At 40.3% G+C, this 23,779-nt stretch overlaps 1 protein-coding gene across 7 annotated transcripts in view; it reads left to right on the top strand.

Annotated features, from left to right (window-relative positions):
- Positions 1–23,779, top strand: part of OSBPL1A (oxysterol binding protein like 1A) — a 233,095-nt gene that overhangs the window by 153,536 nt on the left and 55,780 nt on the right. For 6 of the 7 annotated variants that reach the window (XM_009433810.5, XM_063796042.1, XM_054672214.2 and 3 more), the window contains 2 exons: positions 3,250–3,412; positions 17,481–17,637. In XM_009433810.5, coding sequence (XP_009432085.4) covers positions 3,250–3,412; positions 17,481–17,637 — 320 coding nt within the window. Of the gene's footprint in view, positions 1–3,249; positions 3,413–17,480; positions 17,638–23,779 lie in introns of those variants that run through there. The other variant, XM_054672215.2, reaches the window with a different exon arrangement.

Raw genomic sequence — 23,779 nt, 5'->3', positions numbered from 1 at the left:
GTAAAACTGTATCTTAAGCTATGTCTAAGACCTTAGAGTGTTGTACCTGATGTGCAGCTGGCAGGAACTCAGGGCCACAGAACAGAGAAGAGCCTTCATCCTTGGGGGCTGTGGGGAGGAGCGTGGGAGAGGGAGTGTCAAGAGGTAAAAGGGTTAGATTTGGCAGTGAGTAATGCAGGATTTGTGAGAGGGGCCACAGTTCCCAAAACCTCGAGATAGAAAGTGTGACCTAGAGGAGGTTTTGGATGTCACTCCATCCAGTGCTTTTCTTTTCTTTCTTTCTTTTTTTTTTTTTTTACCCCCTAACTGAATCTTTTTTGTTTGTTTGTTTGTTTGTTTGTTTTAATTATACTTAAAGTTCTGGGATATATATGCAGAACATGCAGTGTTCTGCATATATATATATATATGTGCCATGGTATACATGTGCCATGGTGGTTTGCTGCACCCATCAACCTGTCATCTGCGTTAGGTATTTCTCCTAATGCTCTCCCTCTCCTTGCCCCCCACCCCCCAACAGGCCCCAGTGTGTGATGTTCCCCTCCCTGTGTCCATATGTTCTCATTGTTCAACTCCCACTTAAGAGTGAGAACATTCGGTGTTTGATTTTCTATTCCTGTGTTAGTTTGCTGAGAATGATGATTTCCAGCTTCATCCATGTTCCTGCAAAGGACATGAACTCATTCTTTTTTATGGCTGCGTAGTATTCCATGGTGTATATGTGCCACATTTTCTTAATCCAGTCTATCACTGATGGGCATTTGGGTTGGTTCCAAGTCTTTGCTATTGTGAATAGTGCTGCAGTAAACATATGTGTGCATGTGTCTTTATAGGAGAATGATTTATACTCCTTTGGGTATATACCCAGTAATGGGATTGCTGGGTCAGATGGTATTTCTGGTTCTAGATCCTTGAGGAATCGCCACACTGTCTTCCACAATGGTTGAACTAGTTTACACTCCCACCAACAGAGTAAAAGCGTTCCTGTTTCTCCACATGCTCTCTAGCATCTGTTGTTTTCTGACTCTTTAATAATCGCCATTCTAACTGGCATAAGATGGTATCTCATTGTGGTTTTGATTTGCATTTCTCTGATTACCAGTGATGATGAGCTTTTTTTCATGTTTGTTGGCTGCATAAACGCCTTCTTTTGAGAAGTGTCTCTTCATATCCTTCACCCACTTTTTGATGGGGTTGTTTTTTTTTTCTTGTAAATTTGTTTAAGTTCATTTGTTTAAGATTCTGGATATTAGCCCTTTGTCAGATGGATAGATTGCAAAAATTTTCTCCCGTTCTGTAGGTTGCCTCTTCACTCTGACGGTAAGTTTCTTTTGCTGTGCAGAAGCTCTTTAGTTTAATTAGATCCCATTTGTCCATTTTGGCTTTTGTTGCCATTGCTTTTGGTATTTTAGACATGAAGTCCTTGCCCATGCCTATGTCCTGAATGGTATTGCCTAGGTTTTCTTCTAGGGTTTTTATGGTTTTAGGTCTTACATTTCAGTCTTTAATCCATCTTGAGTCAATTTTTGTATAAGGTGTAAGGAAGGGGTCCAGTTTCAGTTTTCTGCATATGGCTAGCCAGTTTTCCCAACACTATTTATTAAATAGGGAATCCTTTCCCCATTGCTTGTTTTTGTCAGGTTTGTCAAAGATCAGATGGTGGTAGACGTGTGGTGTTATTTCTCAGGCCTCTGTTGTGTTCCATTGGTCTGTGTATCTGTTTTGGTACCAGTACCATGTGTTTTTCAAACTGTTGGGATACCACCTGGGTTTGGGCCCTAGAGGGGACCTCTGGGAGGGAAGGGAAAGTGAAAGGAGTGGGGCTTCTGCTTCATTCAGTGTCACCCAGTGCACAACTGCTTTCGAAAACATCTATTTTATATGTTGGGATTACAGTTGAGAAATAGGTTCCGCTGCTAAAGTAGAAAAAAAAAGTAGTTTGAAGACCACTATGTTGAAGACTTCTGATTAGATTATTAGGTGATAGCAGAAACCTCTTATTTTATAGGAGAGGAAACTAACGAACAAGAGACTTCTGAGAAGACGCTGCTGCGACCTACCAGTGGATCCCTGCTTTTCTGCCTCCTGTCTGTCTATAGTGCACATTGGCTCCAGAAATCCAGCAAGATTAAGGAATAGTAGTGATTTCCGGACTACTGATATGAAAATAGGCAAAACTGTCCCTATCAAATCCAGTACATGCTATTTTATAAGGATTAGGTGACTTGAATTCTAGAGGGTTTTGGTCAACCAAAAGGTTCAGATACTCCTGCATTAGATAGGAGGAATAGATTGTAACTTCAAACAGTAAAAAAATCAAACCAGGCTTTGCCTTTTTGATAATCTTTTGACTTTTTTACTATACTAAGTTAAAGGTAAAATGTGGAGTTGAAACCAAAATATGGAATTGGAAAATGAAAAATAGGCCAGGCATGGTGGCTCAGGCCTGTAATCCCAGCACTTTGGGAGGCCCAGGCGGGCAGATCACTTGAGGGGCTGAGTTCAAGACCAGCCTGGCCAACATGGTGAAACCCCATCTCTACTAAAAATACCAAAATTAGCCAGGTGTGGTGGTGCACACCTGTAATCCCAGCTACTCAGGAGGCAGAGGCATGAGAATAGCTTGAACCCAAGAGGCGGAGGTTTCAGAGTCGAGATCGCACCACTGCACTCCAGCTTAGGCGACAAAATGAGGCTCCGTCTCAAAAAAAAAAAAAAAAGAGAAAAATGAAAAATAGAATGTTTATAGTCATTACCAGGCAACCTGTTTCCCTTCATTTGATATACCAACTATTACCAACTATTTTGGGAGTAAACTGAGGGATTATATTTTATGCTTTGATGTAGTTTGCTTTTTAATATTTAGAATTTTTTTAAAATTTTTGTTCCAAGACTTGCTGAAACTGTGTACTTAATGTTGAGAGAGAAATATTCTTTATGTTTAAAAAGAATTGTATGATTTCTGAATTGACTGATGTCTTATACCAGGATCCTGATCATTTGAGCTGAATTTATTTGCTAGTTCTGAATCTATTTTCATTAGCTAAGCTGTTGCCAGAAAAGGCCCCATGGGAAGAACAAAATTAGTTTAATAATTTTGCTCATTCATCCATGTGCATGTGACACGACTGTTTTCATTTCTGATGTTGCAATTGAACTGGATCAAAAGCAATTAATTTTCACATCCTCTGAGTAAGTCTGTGTCTCCTGTCACTCTGAAGTCTTTTCTGTATATCTGTTTTCTTCTAGGTGAGGAATTTTAAATTGGAACAAGAGCAAGAAAAAAACAAAATCTTGTCAGAAGCACTGGAGACGCTGGCCACTGAACATCATGAATTAGAGCAGTCTCTGGTGAAAGGCTCTCCACCCGCCAGCATCCTTAGCGAGGACGAGTTCTATGATGCGCTGTCAGGTAACTCTGGGATCCTTCCCTCTGCATTGTTGGTGATTTAGAGTCCACCACCTAAATGAGCAATGTCCCCTTGAGTCCACCACCTTAGAGCAGATGTCACCTGTCGTTTCCTGGAATAAACAGATAGCGATGTATCAGTATAGCTCCCCAGATTTTTTGTGTGTCATGTTATTAAGGCTGGTGTCTGAAAGTGTGGAATGAAATTCATCACAGTCTCTGCCTATACTGAAGATGTATTCTAGGCTAGGTTAGAGTGCTGTTAAAACTGCCCACATTTGATTTGTCCTTTACTGGGTGACCATTTCCTAGTGCCAGGCATTAGCACATATTGTAAGGAGAGACAGACAGACAGTTTCTGTCTTCAAAGAGGTCTTTATATAAAGAATACAGGTAACCAAGCACAAGTGCTTGGTGATAGCACAGTATGCTAAGTGCCACAGTAGAGGTGAGACCACCGTGTGTCTGGAGCAGAGAAGAGGAGGTGTTTAACTTTGCCTCAGAAACACACGCTAAAGGGCGGCATAGCATTTCTGCAAGGAGCATGGACTCCAGAGCTTCTGTCACTAGCCAGCTGTGTGACCTGGGGCATGTTCCATGACCTCTCTGTTCATAGTTTCCGCATATTTAAAATGGGATAATTATAGTGTCCATTTCAATAGGTCGTGTGATGACTAAATGAGTTTCTCTGTTTAGATAGTGGTTAGAACAGTGCCTGGTGATACTCAGTGCTAAAAAATGGGGAATGCACGTGGAGATTCGAGGATGAGAGGAGGTACTGCTAAGTAGTTTTGACCTTTTTGGAATTTACTTTCAAATTTTTTGAGGCAGGTGTGGGTGGGAGAAGGGAAAGGAACACGGAAGGGGGTGGTTGATGATCAGTGGGACTGAGAAAAATTAATTGTTGTATGGGAGAAAATGAAATGCATATATAATAGGTGAGCATATACAGTTACTGAGTTTCACAACACTTGATCACAGATGCAAGAAATCTTGGTGTATTGGAAGTGAAGGATCAAATTCATAACAGGACAGGAAAGAGAGGAAGCATGGTGAGAGATAGGAGAGATGAGAACTGAAGATTAGGTTAAGGAAGTTAAAGAAAATGGTATGATAATACAGTACATAGAAAATGATGTTGGTAGAATGTAGATTGACGGGGAAGTGATTGATCGATTAAGACAAATAGGAACATTATTAATAGAGGTTTGATAGAAGTAAAAGAAAGGGAAGAAGTAATTTTCATAGCCAGATTTGGGAACAATTGGACAAAGAAGATTATAATGATGACGGGTTGTCAATTAAATAAGGGATTTATGAACAGAGTGACTCACGTTGGGAAGAGAAGGTAGGATTTGAGATCGATGGAATGAGTGACAAGGCAAGGGAAGTATTTAGCCTGTCTGAGGGAGGTCGGAGGGAGAATGAGTGACACTTAAGACTGCTGACATTTATTACACGTCCACCTTGTGCCAGGTCCAGTGGCGCTTCTTCTATGGGGAGCATCCAAAAAGGAAAATTACAAGAGGGATGCTAGGTCTAAATGCATAGAGTTTGGAATATAAAAGAGCCCAGATACTTCAGTTGCTCATGTTATATATTCTTTTTTAAAAATAAAACTTCATGACCAGGCATGGTGGCTGAGCACCTGTAATCCTAGCACTTTGGGAGGCCAAGGCAGGAGGACGTCTTGAGCCCAGAAGTTCGAGACCAGCCTGGGCAACATGGTGAAACCCCATCTCTACTGAAAATACAAAAATTAGCCAGGCGTGGTGATGCATGCCTGTAATCCCAGCTGCTCAGAAGGCTGAGGTGGGAGGATCGCTTAAGCCCAGGAAGTAGAGGTTGCAGTGAGCTGTAATGGTGCCATTGCATTCCAGCCTGGGGGCAACAGAATGAGACCCTGTCTCAAACAAAAAAAAAACCTTTAAAAAATTTTATTTAAGAACCCCATGTTTGTTCTAAATAATTCCATATAAAAGTATGTGAGAACCCAGTGAAATTCTCTTCACCTGTTATCCCAGTTAATCATGCACTCCTCCTCCTCCTCAGAGGTTCTGATTAACAGCCGGATATACTCTCTTACAGACCTTTTTTGAGCATCACATATATATGTGCTTGTGTATATATATAGATTTTTTTTTTAAGTCATGAATGGAAGGAGCAGTGTAATTGCCCTGGACTTGCTTTTTCCTGACAACTTGTCTTAGAAATCTTTACTGTCAGTGTTATAAGCTCTAGCCCACTCTTTTTCAAGGTTGCATGAAAGTCCATGATATAATTATGTCACAGTTTCCTTAATCCTTCTCTTCTTGATAGACATCTAGCAGCCACTATCTTTCTGTTTCTCAGTAATATTTTAATAGTCATCTCCTCCGGGAGGAAGAGAGAAAAAGAACCATAGTCCCTAGATCAGGATTGGCAAATACATTTCATCTCAAGCGCCAGTTCAGATTGTTTTGCAGTATCTGCTGCTTTGTGGATTGCTGTGTTGAGAACGATCCTGAGGCTCAGTCCAAATGCCTGAGCTCATCAGCACATCCTGCCATGGCTATAGGAAATGGAGCAAGGGTCAGGTGCCAAGCATATTCTCCTTGCCTTGAATAGCACACCTGAGTTTTGTTACACTTGCATGAACACAGTAGCCCTTCTGTGGCTACTCCTATTTCCTACTAAAAATCTTGGAATAATTTGGCACAGTGTAGAAACTGCATTAAAATGAAGAGTCAGATGCCCTGTCAAGTGCTGACTTGCTGTTGACCTAGCCACCCAATTCATTGAAATCATCAAAGCCATCATATGGGAATGAGTTCATCTTCCCGCTGTAGTCTCTACACACCAGCCTCCATCCCCATTTCCTCCTTCACTCTATTACAAGAGAACAAATGGTCCCCCCTCATTAAGGCCATCTCTTCCTCATTTGTTCTGGTACCCGTCTCCTTGTGACTTCTCAAGGAGACTTTTGTTTAGTTATTGCTTCCTTCACCTACACTTTCAATATTGTATAACTAAATACTAACTTGAAATTCCTGTATTAGTCTGCTATTGCTACTGCAATAGATCACCACAAACTTAGTGGCTTAGTAGACAATGCAAATATATTCTGTTACAGTTGGTGGTGAGAAGTTCCAACATCAAGGTGTCCACAGGGCTGTGTTTCTTCTAAAGGCTCTAGAAGAGACTGTTGCCTTGCCTTTGCTAGCTTCTAGGGACCTGCCTGCATTCCCTGGCTCAAGGCCCCATCCTCCATCTGGAAGTCTCTCTCTGACTGCCTGTGACTCTGGCCTTGCTCCTTCCCTTTTATAAAGACCTATGGCATTACGTTGGACCTACTCAGATGATCCAGTATAATCTCCCCATCTCAATATACGTAACTTAATCATATCTGCAAAGTCCCTTTTATTAACGAAAGGTAACATATTCACAGGTTCCAGAGATAAGGACATGGACGTCTTGGGGAAGCCCTTGTGCTGACTGCCACAGTCCCCAAATTTATATCTCCAGCCTTGATCTCTTGCTAGAGACTTACATATTCAGCTGTCAGCTTTATGTATAAAAAATGAATGCTTGCTCTTCCTCCCAGATACTATTTCTCCTGGAATTGGCCTCATTTTTGTAAATGGCACCTCTTCATCTCCTAAAGCCAGAAACTAGGAGTGATTCGTGACATTTCCGTGAGACATAGAATCAAGGCCTGGCCATTCTGCCTTCAAATCATATCTTGAATTCATCTGTGTTTTACTAATGGAGGGTAGCAGTTAAAAGTATAGGTACTCAAGCTGAAGGCTCTTGCTTAGTCAAAGCTCTACCAATTCCCCTACTCTTGGGAAAGTTACTTCACTTTCCTCTGCCTCATTTCTTCATCTGCAAATGGGTCATAGGATCATTGCAAAGAATTAACTAATACATATTTGTAATGTACTTAAAACAGTGCCAGGCACACTAAGGGGCTGGCAGATATTAGCTCTCATTATGGTGACCCGCACTGCACCTGCTTTCCTCTAGCCTCTTAACTGATCTTGGTGCTTCCAGCCTTGGCCTGCTGATGTTCATCCCGTACACACCATCCATGGTGATCCTTTGTTGACAATCACATCATCGCATTCCCTCACCTAGAATTTTTCAGTGGTTTCTCGTTGCACTTAAAATGAAACTCAGATGCCTTCACGGACCTTCAAGGCTCTCGACATGATCCAGACCCTACTGCCTCTTCACACTCACTTTGTCCCCTTGTTCCCTCCACTTACTATACCAGTGCCTCCTCCAGGCCTCAGATGCAGTAGTGATGTCAGGCAGTTGGATGCACAGTTAGAAAAGAGCAATGAAAAGTATACAAACCTCCACTTCATTTGAAGCTTAATTTTAACACCTAAATCATGACGATAGATGAAATCAAGCCTATCCTGATATTGAGAAGGTATGAAAAAAAAGATTTTTCAACTTACTTTTCTTAAAAGATTTAAAAAATATTTTCACTAAATGTTTAATCTTTTAAAAAGTTGTTAACTCGTGTTACTTTAAAATAAAGGGATAACTTCATTAGATCTAAAGTCCATGTGGTTTCCTGTTTCCCTTTATCATATCCCTTTAAGCTTTTTCAGATAAGCAAGATCAATGGAAATCTACTCATAAGGTGGGTGAAGCAAGCCTTGGTGCAGAGCCAGCAGTGTAGGAGAGGAATTTTTCCAGCCCCCTGGCGTCCCCCCTGGGATCGCTTGAGAAAATTATTTTTCCAGTAAGCTCAGTGACGAAATATTTCATAAAACTCCATAAAGCACACAGATTTTTTCCCCCACAAATTTGATTAAATTCCATTGTGTAAACTTATTTAAAAGGAGATAAGTTTAATGAAGCCTCACATTTTGTCCTCATTGTGGGTGTGGGAGTGGGTGTGTTTAAGGAATGAAATGGTTATGTCAAGTGAAATTTCGGATATAGCTGTAAGGGAGCACTTCCTGGGAAAAGGGCTAGACATTCATGCGCATTGAAACAAAAAGATATCATGAGAAACCACTGTGGATAAAGTATTCTTCAAATAAGCTTATAGAAATGCTTTATAGAAGAAGAAAGTGGTTCTTCATATATATTTCTACCCTATCAGTGTTGCTTTTTCTTTTTGCTACTTTGTCCACCAAGGCTCTCAAATACCTCTTCTCCTGGGTAGCCTTTCCTGACTCCTCCGGGCAGAATTAGTTCCTTTTTTTGTGTTTCCTTCAGTTTACATCTCTTTTATAGCCTCCTTGTGTTTTGTTTGTAAGATAATAGGACCCCGCAGAGGCTCACACCTGTAATTCCAGCACTTTGGGAGGCCAAGGCGAGTGGATCACTTGAGGCCAGGAGTTTTGAGACCAGCCTGGCCAACATTGTGAAACCCTGCCTCTACTAAAAATACAAAAGACTTTATCCGGGCATGGTGGCACATGCTTGTAATCCCAGCTACTTGGGAGGCTGAGGCAGGAGAATAGCTTGAACCTGGGAGGCGGAGGTTGCAGTGAGCCGAGATCGTGCCATTGCACTCCATCCTGGGCAACAGAGCGAGACTCTGTCTGAAAGAAAGAAAGAGAGAGAGAGAGAGAGAAAGAAAGAAAGAAAGAAAAATATAATAGGGACCATATCTGTTTACATCCCTGAAGTACGTAGCACAGAATCAGAGTTCTCTAAATGCTTGTCGAATGCAGGTTGTTGAAGAAATGTCATTGATGTTTCTGTCCTCCCTGAAAATATATTGTTATTCAATAATGAGCCTAAGATAATCAGGAATGCATGGTGATTTTATGCATCTATATTCACCACTTTGGATTCTGTAGGGGAGAGTGGGGATGGGTAGCAAAGGAGGAAGGAGGGATGAGATAGTATTGATATTAGAAAATGACATTCGTTCCCAAGGGGTTTACAATAAAGTTGGAGATAGGATACTTGCTACCAGGGAGGGGGCAGATGAAAATTAGTTAAAGGAGAGAAAACTAAAGGTACATGACTTTAGGAATCTCTCATAATGTTCTAAGGAGTTGTTTTTGAAACACTTATTACTGGTTAAATAACTAATTTCATGGTGGTTTTTCTTTAGTAACTAGTCTGAGAGCAGTTTCACGGAAAATTCCTGCTCTTTGAATATTGTAGGTTCAGAATGCATTACTTTTCTTACTGTGTGTTCATTTTCCTTTTGAGAAACATGTTGAGATCAGTTGCTCTAGAAAGGCTTTCTTGCTAAGCGTTCCCCTTAATGCTATTTTGGTTGAAATGTGCATGAATAATGCATAAAATCCGATAGTGTAGATGGGCAAAACCAGTAGATAGTTATATCATGAAACTGAAACCAGTTTTAGCATTTCTCAGCAGATGTAAGAGTACATCTTTTAAATCTTGAACACTTGGAGGGCACCAGCCATATCTCATTCATCTTTCCAAACTGCTTCAGCAACTTGCACTTTACCTGATGTGTGGTAGGTACTTAGTAAATGTTGACTTATTACATCGAAGTCACATGAAAATACTTTGTTTTCTAACTATGGATTATTCTGCAACTGGCCTTTAGTTCTAGAATTGTTTTCTTTGTAGAGTTAATGCATAATGTGACCTTCCTAAAAATAATGTTGAGAAACAAGACAAATTGGGAAGCTCTGGATTTGGTAGCCCAAAATAGATCCACGTGAGATTTCCAGTAGCCCACACACTACGGTTTGTATAACTCCTCATCTTCCATTACATGTGCAGATGTTACAAGTTGTAGAAAACAGTAGTGGACTTAGTTGCTTGGGGATGAGCCGGTACTTTTAAGAAACTCTGTCACAAGCAATACCCTACCATTTGGCTAATTTTGACCTTGGACATCATTCAGAGAGGATCTGTCTAGAATGTCTCCGACTCTTGTTGCTTGCTGCCAAGAATCTGTTTCAAGCTTTTGTCACTTCCTTAGTAAATTATTGCAGCAGTCTCTTGGCAGCCCCCTCTGGACTCATCCTGGTTTTCAGTTTATGATTCACTTTAAATGTGTTAGGTTGTGTTTACTTTCTTTGTGTTCTTCATATTTACTGTGCTATTTCTGAGTTTATACAGTTGTACCTCAAGGCTAAATAAAAATTTGGCGCTGATATTTTAAGCTGTACCTTGGGTTGCTTTGGACATTTTCAGAACATGCCTGGTACGTGGGAAACCGTAAACAATAAAGGTATTAAATTAGGCATGTGTGCATTTCCTGGCTGTTTTCTGTTACCTTCAGTAACAGGAGGAAGGGTGACTTGGACGTTATCCACAGTTCTTCCCCATCTTGCTGCTTTGTGTACTATTTGTTCTCAGGCTGGTTTCCAAAGGTCAGGATAAAAAAGTGCTTATCAGGATAACTTACAAGAATTGTTGGCATGTTTATATTGTGAACTTTATGGCCTCTTCTTTCAGCCTTTTAATAGTAGGAAAAATTAACAAATCAACTCTTGGAAAGTTCTCTCACTCAATTACAAAAAGGAGCATAGCGGTCAGGATCTTAATTCTAGAGTAAAGTTAAAGTCACCATAACCCGGTGATAGCCATTCATTGGCTTCCATGCTATTTTGATGAGAAAGGAGACTGTGTTCAATCTGAATGTGTTTAAAATAATTCTGAGTTCTAACATGGACAGAACTTTAAAGATCTTAAAGCAGGTGCAGTGGCTTACACCTGTAATCCTAGCACTTTGAGAGGCCAAAGTGGGTGGATCACTTGAGGTCCGGAGTTCAAGACCAGCCTGGCCAACATGGTGAAACCCCGTCTATACTAAAATACAAAAATGCTGGGCATGGTGGTGGGCGCCTGTAATTCCAGCTACTAGGGAGGCTGAGGCAGGAGAATTGCTTGATTCCAGGAGGCGGAGGTTGCAGTGAACTGAGATCACGCCACTGCACTCCAGACTGGGTGCCAGAGCAAGAGTCTGTTTCAAAACAAACAAACAAACAAACAAAAAGAACTTTAAAGATCTGGGCCATTGTCGACCCATAACATTAAAGCAAACTTTGTGGGATTTTACATTTTAATTCTATTAATACTGCTGTTTTAATTGGGGAACTAATCAGGTAAAGATTCTGTCCACCTTCAATGCTTCTGTAAACTAGAGCATTTTATCTTGTAAAATATATGTTTTTCAAGGTGTTATTCTGACACTTCTTAATGTTTTTGAGAGACAGGGTCTCGCTCTGTTGCCCAGTCTCAAACTCCTGGGCTTAAGTGATCCTCCACCTCAGCCTGCCGAGCAGCTGTGACTACAGGTGCACACCACTGCACGTGGCTTGATGGTTTCCCTATAAAATATAATCATCGACTGAGTCACCTGAATCCTTTTGGAACTAGATGGGAGTAAACACACCCACAAATAAGTGCTTATCAAGAGTATTCCATTTCCCGTCATTACTCAGGGCTGCACAGATTTTCCTAAGTGCTCATCAAAAGTTCAGTAAATAATGTAGGGCTATTTCATAAATCTTTTATGCTGTTTTTCAGGGGTCAGAAGTTTCCTAAAATTTTTGAGTGGTTTTGCCTGTTATAGAAACATATATGTTTGTTAAGGAGAAAATGGAGTGGGAAATAAAAAGAATAACGACAGGCTGCCATTGTCTGAAGTCTAGCTATGTATATTGTAAAAATACCTTCCTTCCTTCTGCTGCATTAAAAAAATATGGCTCTAGAAAAATCGACCAGTTTTCCTGGCAATGAGGTAAGAGTTAACCAGACCAGAATATAGTCCGTGCATCCAACATGATAGCTAGCTCATTGGCTTTTAGGGACAGGTTTTTGTGTGTTTGCCTGGTTTTTGTTTGTTTGTTGTTGTTTTTATTGTAAAATATACATAACATAAACTTTCCAACGTGACCCTTTTTGAGTGTACAATGCAGTGGGATTAAGAACCTTTACTTTCCTATGCAACCATCACCACCATCTCTCTCCAGAACTTTTTTGTCATCCCAAACTGAAACTCCATCCCCATTAATTACCAACTCCCCATTCCTCCCTCCTCCCTCCCCTTGTTTGTCCTGAAAGCCTGAGTGTCGTGGCCTCACCCTACTGCAAGAGAGCACTGCAACCAGCACATGGGAGGCAGGATGCACCTCTTCCCTTCATGCTTTCTACTAAGGCATTAATATATTTCCCACTAACATTTTGATGTTTATATGTGGGGGAACATTGAAGAACCCAGAATTTTATGATTGAATTATCGGTGGGGCGTGGTGGCCCATGCCTGTAATCCCAGCACTTTGGGAGGCCAAGGTGGGCGGATCACCTGAGGCCAGGAGTTCAAGACCAGCCTGGCCAACATGGTGAAACCTGTCACTACTAAAAATACAAAAATTAGCCGGGCATGGTGGCGCGCGCTTATAGTCCCAGGTACTTGGGAGGCTGGGGCACAAGAATCGCTTGCGTGGGGGAGGCAGAGGTTGCAGTGAGCCGAGATTGTGCCACTGCACTCCAGCCTGGGTGACAGAGCGAGGCTTCGTCTCAAAAAAAAAAAGCCAAAAAAAAAAAAAAAAGATTGAATTATCACTTCATAGATACCAAGATGTAGCACTGATTTGTTTTACAGGGAGACTTGAAAATAACTTCTATGGATAGGCTTTGACTTTCATCAGCAACCTCCACAGTGACTATGCCCTCTTTGGTATTGAGCTAAACATGTTTAAACTTAAATATCTGTAGAACCGTGAGTCTCCACATGAAACGATGCTGTACTAGCGATAGATTGGTGTGACCAAGGCTTTGAAGGTATAATCTCTCAAGAATGGTTCTCTGTTACTGACAGAGTAAGCCCAAACTATTTCACACAGTATACATTCCACATCTCTCTATTCATTGCACTAGAAATCACTGAGCTTTGGCTTTTAAGCAACTAGTTTTTATTTCACAGGCACTGTAAATCGTGTAATTGATGTTTACTTCTTTGCCTTTGAAACTAGAAAGCTCAGAGTTTATGATTTCTCTCTAGTGAGTATACAGAACCTCATGACATGTATCGGGAGACTACCTCATCCGTAGCTTCATTTTATATTTCTTCCCACTACCTACCTTTTTTTTTTTTTTTTTTTTTTTTTTGGAGACAGAGTCTCACTGTCTCTCCCAGGCTGGAGTACAGTGGTTCAATGTTAGCTCACTGCAACCTCCACCTCCTGGGTTCAAGCAGTTCTTCCTGCCTCAGCCTTCCGAGTAACTGGGATTGCAGGGGAGTGCCACTATGCCTGGCTAATTTTTGTATTTTTGGTAGAGATAGGGTTTCATCATGTTGGCCAGTCTGGTCTTGAACTCCTGACCTCAAGTGATACACCTACCTCAGCCTCCCCAAGTGCTGGGATTACAGGTGTGAGCCACTGCGCCCGGCCCGTGTTTGCTTTTTATTTATCCTATGTAGTCAGCTTTAAGACTGACTCACAGTCTCATGTCCGCCCGTTCTGTGCCTTCCACTGCCATCTCACTGCACACTGCATTCCTCGCTGTGTTGGCCATGGTGTTCTTATTGCTTGGGACAGCTCCTGTATTGTAACTGTCCTCATCCCCACTCTTACTCCTTGTCAGCGAACGCAGGTCAATCATCAGCCACAGTTCTTTCCTGATACAACATTCTCCACTCTGTAAAGTTGACTGATGCCTCCTTTGTAGCCCGCTGCCCCCATTCAGACTCCTTTGATCACCTAGAGAAATCTACTGAACTCGTTTGTTCACAAAACACTTCCCCGCTGCTGGGCCATGCGCAGGGACCAGATCTTATGCTTCCTACACTTCACAGGCCTTGCAAGATATGAGGAAGGGAGGAATGAATTCAGCAGCATCACATGTGGTGGATGAGTCAAAATAAGAATTGAAAAATGACCATTGGACTTTGCAATGTGGAAGTAATTAGCGACCTTTCTTATAGCCCTTTAGGGGAAGGGTGGGGATAGCCTGACTATATTATAGCGAGAGGTTTGAGAGCAAGGTATAGAGGAGGAGTAAGGAGGGGGGTGAGGGGAGGGGGAAAAAAGAGGTGGAGGCACAGGGAGACAGGGAGAAGAGTGAGGACAAAGAGGGGGCACAGAGGGGGTGAGTCAGGAGCTGCTAATCACAGAGGACAGGGTCTGCAGTGTCATCTGATGGAGCATCCCTAGGGGTCAGCGCAGTGGTCCCACGCAGGGGTTCTCAGTGTGACTGATGAGTTTGTGGGTCGTAGATCTTTATGTAGTCACTGAGTTGAAATCTTGTTCTGCGAAGTCCATCTTTGCTTCATAGAAGTTCTTACTGTTTCTTGTTTAATGTTTATGTCTGCTTTTGCTAAAAAAAATTCTTTTTAGGTGGGCAAGTCCCTGCCTTATGATTGATGTCTCTTAAATTGCAAACGCACAATCCTGTGCATAAATGCTTGAGGTATTTTGCTTCATTGCTTTATGATTTTCATGACTTCTAAATCATAAACTAATACTGTGTCTTAAATAATACCAGTACAGACGAAATTATTTTGACTTTTTACATTTTTTTCCTCAAGTGAAACAAACTTCAAAATGTTGGAGTGGAACCACACCCACCCCCCACCCCACCACCCCAAGACGGCTGTTATCATCCCTGATGCAGGTCTTGTTCCTGCCGCCTCCTGGAGCACCTCTCTCACCTCCGCCCGAGCACCAATTCCACTGTTTCGAAATTTGCCATTGTGCCATCTCTCCTTTGCAGCCTTTCCTGACAACCCTGTGCCTACTCCAGAAAACTAACTGATCTCTTTCCGCACGTGCCCTAAACAAACTTCTGTCATTGTATTGCTCCCATGTTTTCAGACATCTGTTTACCTGAACCAGACTGGCCTTTCTTCAATGCAGAGAAATTATTTCTTTGCTTGTATTTTAGAGTTGCAAAGCATTATCCTGGTTTTTTTTTGTCTTAGCATTATGTATGTTAAAAACAATCTTTTATTTCATTAAGTTGTTCTTGTAAACATAATGTTAATAACTTATTTCATCTGACAGGCAACTGTCCCCCTCTTATTGACTATTTAGGTTGTTTTTAATTTTTTTTTCAATGATAGTTTGTTTCCTTCTGCCAAAATTGACAAGAAAAAATAAATGTCTCTTTAAATGTATTATTAAAATGTCCGTTTCTGGCCAGGCGCAGTGGCTCATGCCTATAATCCCAGCACTTTGGGAGGCTGAGGTGGGCAGATCACCTGAGGTTAGGAGTCTGAGACCAGCCTGGCCAACATGGTGAAACCCCGTCTTTACTAAAAATACAAAAAATTAGCTGAGCATGGTGGCGCACGCCTGTAGTCCCAGCTACTCGGGAGGTTGAGGCAGGAGAATTGCTTGAACTTGGGAGGCAGAGGTTGCAGTGAGCCGAGATTGCACCACTGCACTCCAGCCTGGGTGACAGAGTGAGACTCCATCTCAAAAAAAAAAAAAAAAATCTGTTTCTTTGTTATAAGGTATAGGACAGAACAAAACTATATTTTCAGAAATTTTACTAAAGTTATATTTACAGAAAACAAAACTTTCCCAACATTAAAAGCCTTTCTGCAGGTAACTTAGATCATTTATAGGGTCCAGCGTTGAGAGCCGAAGGTGCATTATCTAACCTGCACTTGGGCTGGTCCAACCGTCTTTCTCCTGAGTCAGCCTAATGTGGTAACAGTAAGGTTCTGTGATTTTTGCTGAATTATGTAATGCAGTAGTGGAGAAAGAAAGCACTAAAACGTTGTTATTTCCTGACCAGTTTAGCTATAATACAAATTTAGCAGATTGTTGATAAATTTATTGAAATAGGAAGTTTGCTGGAATGTGTATCAGAGCCTTTCCTAGAGCTGAGGATGAGGGAATGGCTTGTCCTCTGCTTAAGATGGGAAGTTGGAGGTCATCGTGAATTTCCATTTTAATAAAAAACTCAGGTGCCATTTAAAGTTTGATGGAGACTGAGTGACTGCTGTTTTGAGCCAAAATACATAAAACATTAAACAAGGAGTCAGAAAACGTGGGTTCAAATCCTGTCTTGCCCACTCACAAGCCATGAGAGACCATTAGCATGCTTGTTAATAACCACATTGTCCTACCTCACCTCCACTAAAGCATCCTTGTGATGCTCAAAAGAGATGAAGAATGTGAAAGTGCCTGAAAACTCTACTGTCGTGTACAAAAATGCGTTGTCTTCTTCCCAAACTGGCAGATGGCACCACTCTGAATATATAGCCAATTGGAAATATGACTTTTCCATCCTAAGAATGCCTGCCTGACAATTACTATAGGGTTGCTTCGGGCTTTTGTCCTTGAGAATTTAAATATTATCATCCTGGAAAAAGTATTTTTAAAAGTATTTTATTTATTTTTGTATAGAGACAGGGTCTCACTCTGCCCAGGCTGGAGTGCAGTGGTGTGATCATAGCTCACTGCAGTCTCTCAACTCCTGTCCTCAAGCGATCTTCCTGCCTCAGCCTCCCCAGTAGCTGGGACTACAGGTGCACACCACCATACCTGGCTGTTATTTTTTTGTTTTGAAACTTTTTGTAGAGATGAGGTCTTGCTGTCTTGCCCAGGCTGGTCTTGAACTCCTGTCCTCAATCAGTCCTCCCACCCCAGCCTCCCATAGTGCTGGGATTACAGGTGTGAGCCACCGACCCGACCTTTTTAAAGTATTTTTAAATTACTTTACTTTTATGTCTACAGTATTGGATGTAATTTAAACTTCTCATAAGGACAGCTAGCTACTACAGCCTTTTCATTATACATGAGTTTTAAAAATTAAAAATTTTTTGGAAGTTATACTTAAGATGCTTTGTGAGGGAAGAAAGAGGTGGAAATTTTGGGGGTAGCCACTGAATATGATTTCGTAAAGAACTGAGTAATCTTTGGAGATGTCTTTTACTATGTAAGATCTGTTTACTTGTAAGCTTGTGTAAGTGTACCTCTGTTTGATAAATCCACTTCAGCCTTATATTAGGTGCAGGTTCTGTGAAATCCCTGAGGAGGTAGTTAACAGATGGATTGTTGAGGGACAAAGTAGGCTGCTTAGGTTTCAAAGCCTGAGGCACGAAGGGAGGGATCCATTGTTACGGAAGCCTCACACCCAAGTTCAATTCATTAACTATGAACCTGCTCTGCCACAGATTCCGAGTCCGAAAGGTCCCTGAGTAGATTGGAAGCAGTGACAGCACACTCCTTTGAAGAGGAAGGAGAGCATTTGGGCAGTAGAAAACACAGAATGTCCGAAGAAAAAGACTGTGGTGGCGGAGATGCTCTCTCCAATGGCATCAAGAAACACAGGTAGGATCGCCTCTGACAGTTGTCACTGCTGCGTTTTTACGATAAAGTACATTTGGATTCATAAAGAAATATATGTCTTGTCTTCCTTTTTCCCCGTGTAGGGGATTTATATTGCTGTATCACCTCAAAGAAAGCATTTAACTTAAGCACTTTTTCCTCTGTCCATTTAAGAGAATCATCTATAATTGTAGGAACAGAGCACATGGGCTTAGCAATCATGTTCTTAGAGGGTCACATAAATCCTTTAGTTGGTGATTTAGAAAGGTTATTCAGAACTACCTGTTAAAACTGATCCTATGTGCCCTTTCTCATCATACATCTTTTATGACTCTGCCTTCCATTGCTATTTTAGTTTCTGGCCATTTGATCTTCTAGTTGGTTTTATTAAGAATGAGTGGCAATGTTGCCAGTCTGTTGATGCAATTTAGTTAAATTTAAACAAAGACTTTTATTAAGACCCAGGACTTGCTGAACATACCCGTTTTATACTGTCTAATAACATTAGTATGTTTTTATCCCCTTAAAGGCTTGGTCCTAGAGATTGTCCCGAATTAATGAGACGTAATAGATACCCACAGTTCTCTGATTTCAGCCCAAGTTTAGAGAGACAGTGGTGTATATGCATGCTAGTGTTCATACAGTAAAATATTTTATAAAATGATCAGTGAAGGATGTATTCTGTTGTCATTATAAAAATTACTTTTTGGGTAAGGAGTTATTAATGGTAATTTCTGGAAAATAGTTTTTTGTTTAACATTTGTAGGTTGTGTAACTCTAATTCCATTTCTGTACTATGATTTTGGCCACAATGGTTTTGACTATTGTTCTAGAAAAAAAATGTGTGCATCACTTCTCTGGCTTATGTGTATTTTCCCTTTGTTAACAAAAAATGTCTCAGTTTGTATTTATTTTTAAAAGATTAGTGAGTTTTAGGTAACCAACTAGATAAAAACAGTTTTCTTCTGTTGGGTTAAAGGTTGTCCTCCAAACATGCTTATAATTGCAAATTATGTGTCCAGCAGTGAGTGTCTTTCCCGATTCCCTCTGTAGTTACTATCAGTTTCTTTGGAGTTCAGTACAAAATTCTATTTAAGACATGAAATACTTAACAGTAAACTTGGCAGACCTACCAATCTCTAAAGAGAAGACAGTCTTTAACTATTTAACACATACACCATGCCAGTCTGGTGAGAACACAGGTGAAATCTTTGGAAAGTTCAAAGAAGCATGCAGATATTCAGTATTATTAATATCAGAAAAAGCATTGTGCTTAGATGCTGTCCTCTGCTGTAGCTACAGGGGATTTCTTTATTGCTTGTCAGGACTCAGTAGTTCTTTCGTATGTGTGCTATAATCATGACAGTAGTTATTTTGCATTTGACAGAATTATATTATACCATATTCATACATTCTGTGTTCTAAGGTCAAACCCAGAATGGTACAAATGTGAAAGTTAAGATGAGATTAAACTTTCAAAAACAAATGCAATCAGGACAGGTCACTAAGGAAGAATACAAAGAAATGCAAGCAGGTGACCTAACCAGAAAAGTGTAACTGATAAATGAGATGCAGCTTACTAAACCTATAAATGTAGTATGACGTTCTTCAGTTGTTCAAAGTGAAAGAGGAAAACTTAGGAAATTGTCAGCAGTGTAATATGTGGGAATACATAATTCCTGTTTTTAAAAAGTAGCTTTCATAGGAGTTTTTTAAAACCCTTTTTTCATAAAGTTCTTCTCTAATCAAATAAATAGAGCATATGCCACAGATAATTTAAAAATTTAATTTTAGAATAGGAAACAAGAGTATTCAGTGCTATCACATCCCTCTTGCCTGCACCCTACATTGCATAATAAATAATCTATGATTAAAATAGACAGTTTTTATATTGATATCAAGAATAATTTGTATTCATAGTAGTTTGGGTTGTGTTTTAGAAAAACAGGCATATGTTGCTACATGACCTGGGGGATCAGCCTGAAGTGACCAAAAAATTTATTTGAAGTCTTGTGTTTTATCTTTAAAATTCATGTGAAAATTGTATTTGACCTCGTCGTAGATTTCTGTTTTCCTTACTATTAAAAAAAAATCATTTACTTATGATTTATTTAACTTTCCCATAGGAACCTTGCATTTCTCCCTCACCCCATACCACCAGTAGTACCCCCTGGGAAATACATAAATTTAGGGAGACATGGGAAACATATGGATTATAAACTATTTTTTAAAGAGAGACAATGTGTATTTTTTAAAATGAGAAAAGAGAATATTATAAATTGTAGTTCACATAGAAAGTATTAAATCCCAGCTTAACTTTTGCTTGTAAAATAGAACAAGCGTTTTCAACCATTAATTTCTTTTTTAGCCATGGAACTATTTGTGCAACAGAAGTTTAATGTGGAAGCTGTTAAAATCTCACCACCTTCATTTCTGTGGTACTTTTTTTCCAGAAAATATCAAGTTGCTTTGTGGAAAATTAGTGGACACCGTAGTGTAGTCAGGTTTATATTTACAGAGCTTATTGCCATCTTGGCCACATTCCGTGGGAGCAATTCTCAAAGCTTGGACCTAATTTATTATGTTTATTTTGAGCTCTAATCTTCTAACTTGTTAGCAATATTACCCAACTTATTATATTTGGTAAAGATACTGATATTTACTTCAACCTTGCCGCCAAATACAGGGTAGATGATACTAACAGAAAGCAAATTAGTCAGAATCTGAAACTGTTGGATCCATGTTATGATTCTGTAAATGTTATTCATTATATTAACATGAATAGATTAAAGGAGTAAACCATATGGTCAACCTAATAGATTTTAAACATTTCAACAAAATTAAACAGTTATTCAAAATGATCAGTACATACATTAGCAAATCACAAATAGAAGAAAACTTCATCTGGTTAAAACTTAAACTACTTGACAATAACATATTAAAACAGTTCTTATCAGGAATAAGATGCCTGCTGTCATCTTTTTTATTCAGTATTATTTGGAGGCCACACCCAAACACACAGACATAAAACTTAGAAATAAAAAATATGATGACATCGTCACCGTAGAAAACTTGTAGAAGTTATTAGAGTAAGAAAGTTTGGCTAGGCTGCCATATACAAAATCAGCCAATTAAATTTCCGTGGACCATTAACAGACACAAACTACAATTAAAACTGAGGGAGAAGATATTTACAGTAGCTTTAAAAAAGTCACATACCTAGGAATAAGTCTTGGGGAAAAAAGGGTGTAATAATGAAACTTTCTGAAAGAGATAGAACTTATTGAAAACAAAAATTCATTGTCCTGGTATATGTAATAGAGCTAGCATAGCAGATTAGTGAGGGAAAGAATAGATGGTTTGGTAAATTGTGCTTGGATAATCATTTAATATGGAAGAAAAAAAGAAAATGGGTCTCTATTTCATAAATGTAAATACGAATTCTAGATGAATCAAACACTTAAATATGGAAGTTCAAAACTTAAATACTTTGGAAGAAAATGTACAATATCTTTACAAGTTTAAGATAGGGAAGGATTTTTTATAACAGAAATATGATAGGGACTTTTTTTCTGTCTGATTCTAATTACTTGCACTTGATTAGCTTGAATAAAGCCTTCTGTAATAAATGTGGCTAAGAACCTCAGAGGTTTATTTTGCTGAAATGGTAGATTAGGACCCCAGGTGATTGCTTAGTTTATTCACCCTTCTGATTGCTTTAGATTCTAGTTCTTAGCCGTAGGAAAGAGGAGTGTAACATAACAGTTGTCACTGCACACGAAGCATTTACACAAGGAATGCACCCACGAATTGAAGGTAAACAAAGAGGCTGAAAACGTAAGCTAAGAAAATACCTTCCAGGAAGTAAGATTATATTGAGAAAATGTTGTTAGTGGTAAATAAAAATTATTTAACATGAATACATTTAATCACTAGAAAAAAACTACCTTGGTTTTAAAACCTCATTCCCTAGGCCAGGCACGGTGGCTCATGCTTGAGTACTTTGGGAGGCTGAGGCGGGTGGATCACTTGAGGCCAGGAGTTCAAGACCAGCCTGGCCAATGTGGCGAAACCCCATTTCTACTACAAACACAAAAATTAGCTGAGCGTGGTGGCACACGCCTGTAGTCCCAGCTGCTTAGGAGGCTGAGGTTGCAGTGAGCCAAGATCATGCCATTATACACCAGCCTGGGTGACAAAGCGAGACTCTGTCTCAAAAAAAAAAACCAAAACAAAACAAAATCTCACTTCCTAAAGATATGGGATAGATGATCTGGGCTCAGACGTCATTAGATCAGGGAATAGAGTTAGCAGCAAGTCACCCCACCCAGAGATCCTCTGGTGCCCTGGGTAGAAAAATACTCTGTCTATCAGGAAATATTTGGGGTAATTCCTCATCATGTAGTGACCAGGAGCACTTAAGCTACACCTTTGATTTTCAGAGAACCCAGGAGCAGTGAGCAGTAAGGAAAAGAGCAAGAGCCCTGCCCAGAATGAGCCAGATTTGTGGTGAGGGCTGGGGGCTGGAGGGAACAGTGGTTCCCAAGACAATGGGAGCCTGTGCTCTCCTTTTGTCTCCCGGCTCCCTGCCTAGAGTACTTATCCTGGAAAGTAGAGGGTTGCAATAAAAAGAATGAGTAGCATCACTAGAAGCACAAGCAGCTCTGCTGTGAAGCCCACCTCTTTCACAAGCTGGACACAAGCCTATCTCAACTCTCCCAAGCGAGAAAAGAGAACTAGGGACCAAGGAGCAGGCAATGAGAAGCTTTCAGAGGAATAGTAAAGGAAGAAGATGCTTGGTATTCTAAAAGGCATGTAGGTCAGACGAGGGCACCACTGTGCTGTGGTGTAGGCGGACTGTTGGCAGTCCTGCCACGGCAGGTGTCTGTCATCAGAGGCCAGTGGAGATTGGACACCTGGAACAGATTGGCAAGTTGAATGGCAGCAGCTGAAGCAGAGGACTAAAAGCCAGCAGGCCACTCATTACGTGTGACATCCATCTCTCCCACAAAAGTGCATTTGGAGACATAATAAATGAGAGGGAGTGCCAGCCTGGCAGGAAGAGACTAGAGTGGTTATCGAGCGAATAGGGCTCCAATTTGAAAACCTCATCCAGGACTAACAAGCGGCTAGGCCATGGGGTCACTTCAAGTATGCTAGGAAGAAGAAACAAGGCAGCCTGAGTCTAGATTCATGAGAATTACCTTCACAAACCCAAGTTGAGTTGCCCAGCTTATTGCCAGGAATTACTCTGGGAAAACTGTGTGGCATCTTTCCTCAGGACATTGACCTCATCCTGCCCTAGTTTAAAGAGCAGATAGGAGTTGCTCTTTTGGAAACGGGCTGAGACTCTTTAGAACTGCTTCCAGTTCTAGCATTTTCTAAGCAAATGATGGTGAGACATACTTTCACCAGACTCCAAGCACTTGTTCTCATCTAGTCTAGATGAGTGATTATTGTAGGTAAATCAGAGCAGTTTTCTAGGGCAGCCATAATCTGTAAGGCTATGCTTAAATCAACCAAATAGCAAAGAGCTAAGAAACTTATGTACGAAGAGAAATAAAAAATATTTTCAGATGAATAATCCCATTTCTAAAACTTTTTATTATGGAAATTTTCAAGCATGCCTGCAAGTAGAATAATGTAATGAACCCTTGATTCCCATCATTCACCCTCAACATTTACCATGTGCCCAACTTGGTTTCATCTATAAACCACTACATCAATGTTCTGATTTATTTTCATTTGTTGTGAGACAGGTTCTCACCCCATTGCCCAGGCTGGAGTGCAGTGGTGTGATTATAGCTTACTGCAGCCTCAACCTCCTTGGTCTCAGGTGATCCTCCCACCTCAGCCTCTTGAGTAGTTGTGACTACAGGAGTCACTAGCATGCCTAGCTAATTAATTTTTTTTTTCAGATATGGGGCCTTGCTATGTTACCAGGCTGGTCTTGAACCCCTAGCCTCAAGACATCCACCTTGACCTCCCAAAGTGCTGGGATTACAGGCATGAGCCACTGCGCTCGGCCTCCTATTTTTAAAGCAAATCCAAGCTATACCATTTTATCTTTATTTTTTTTAAGGACATAGCTTTTTAACAAAAATTGTATATTTGTAGTGTACAACATGGTGTTTTGAAATATATA

The sequence above is a fragment of the Pan troglodytes genome, chromosome 17, assembly GCF_028858775.2.
Source record: "Pan troglodytes isolate AG18354 chromosome 17, NHGRI_mPanTro3-v2.0_pri, whole genome shotgun sequence".
Taxonomy (NCBI): Eukaryota; Metazoa; Chordata; class Mammalia; order Primates; family Hominidae; genus Pan; species Pan troglodytes.
The sequence above is the reverse complement of the archived record's forward strand: the minus strand, read 5'-3'. Positions and strand labels throughout refer to the sequence as shown.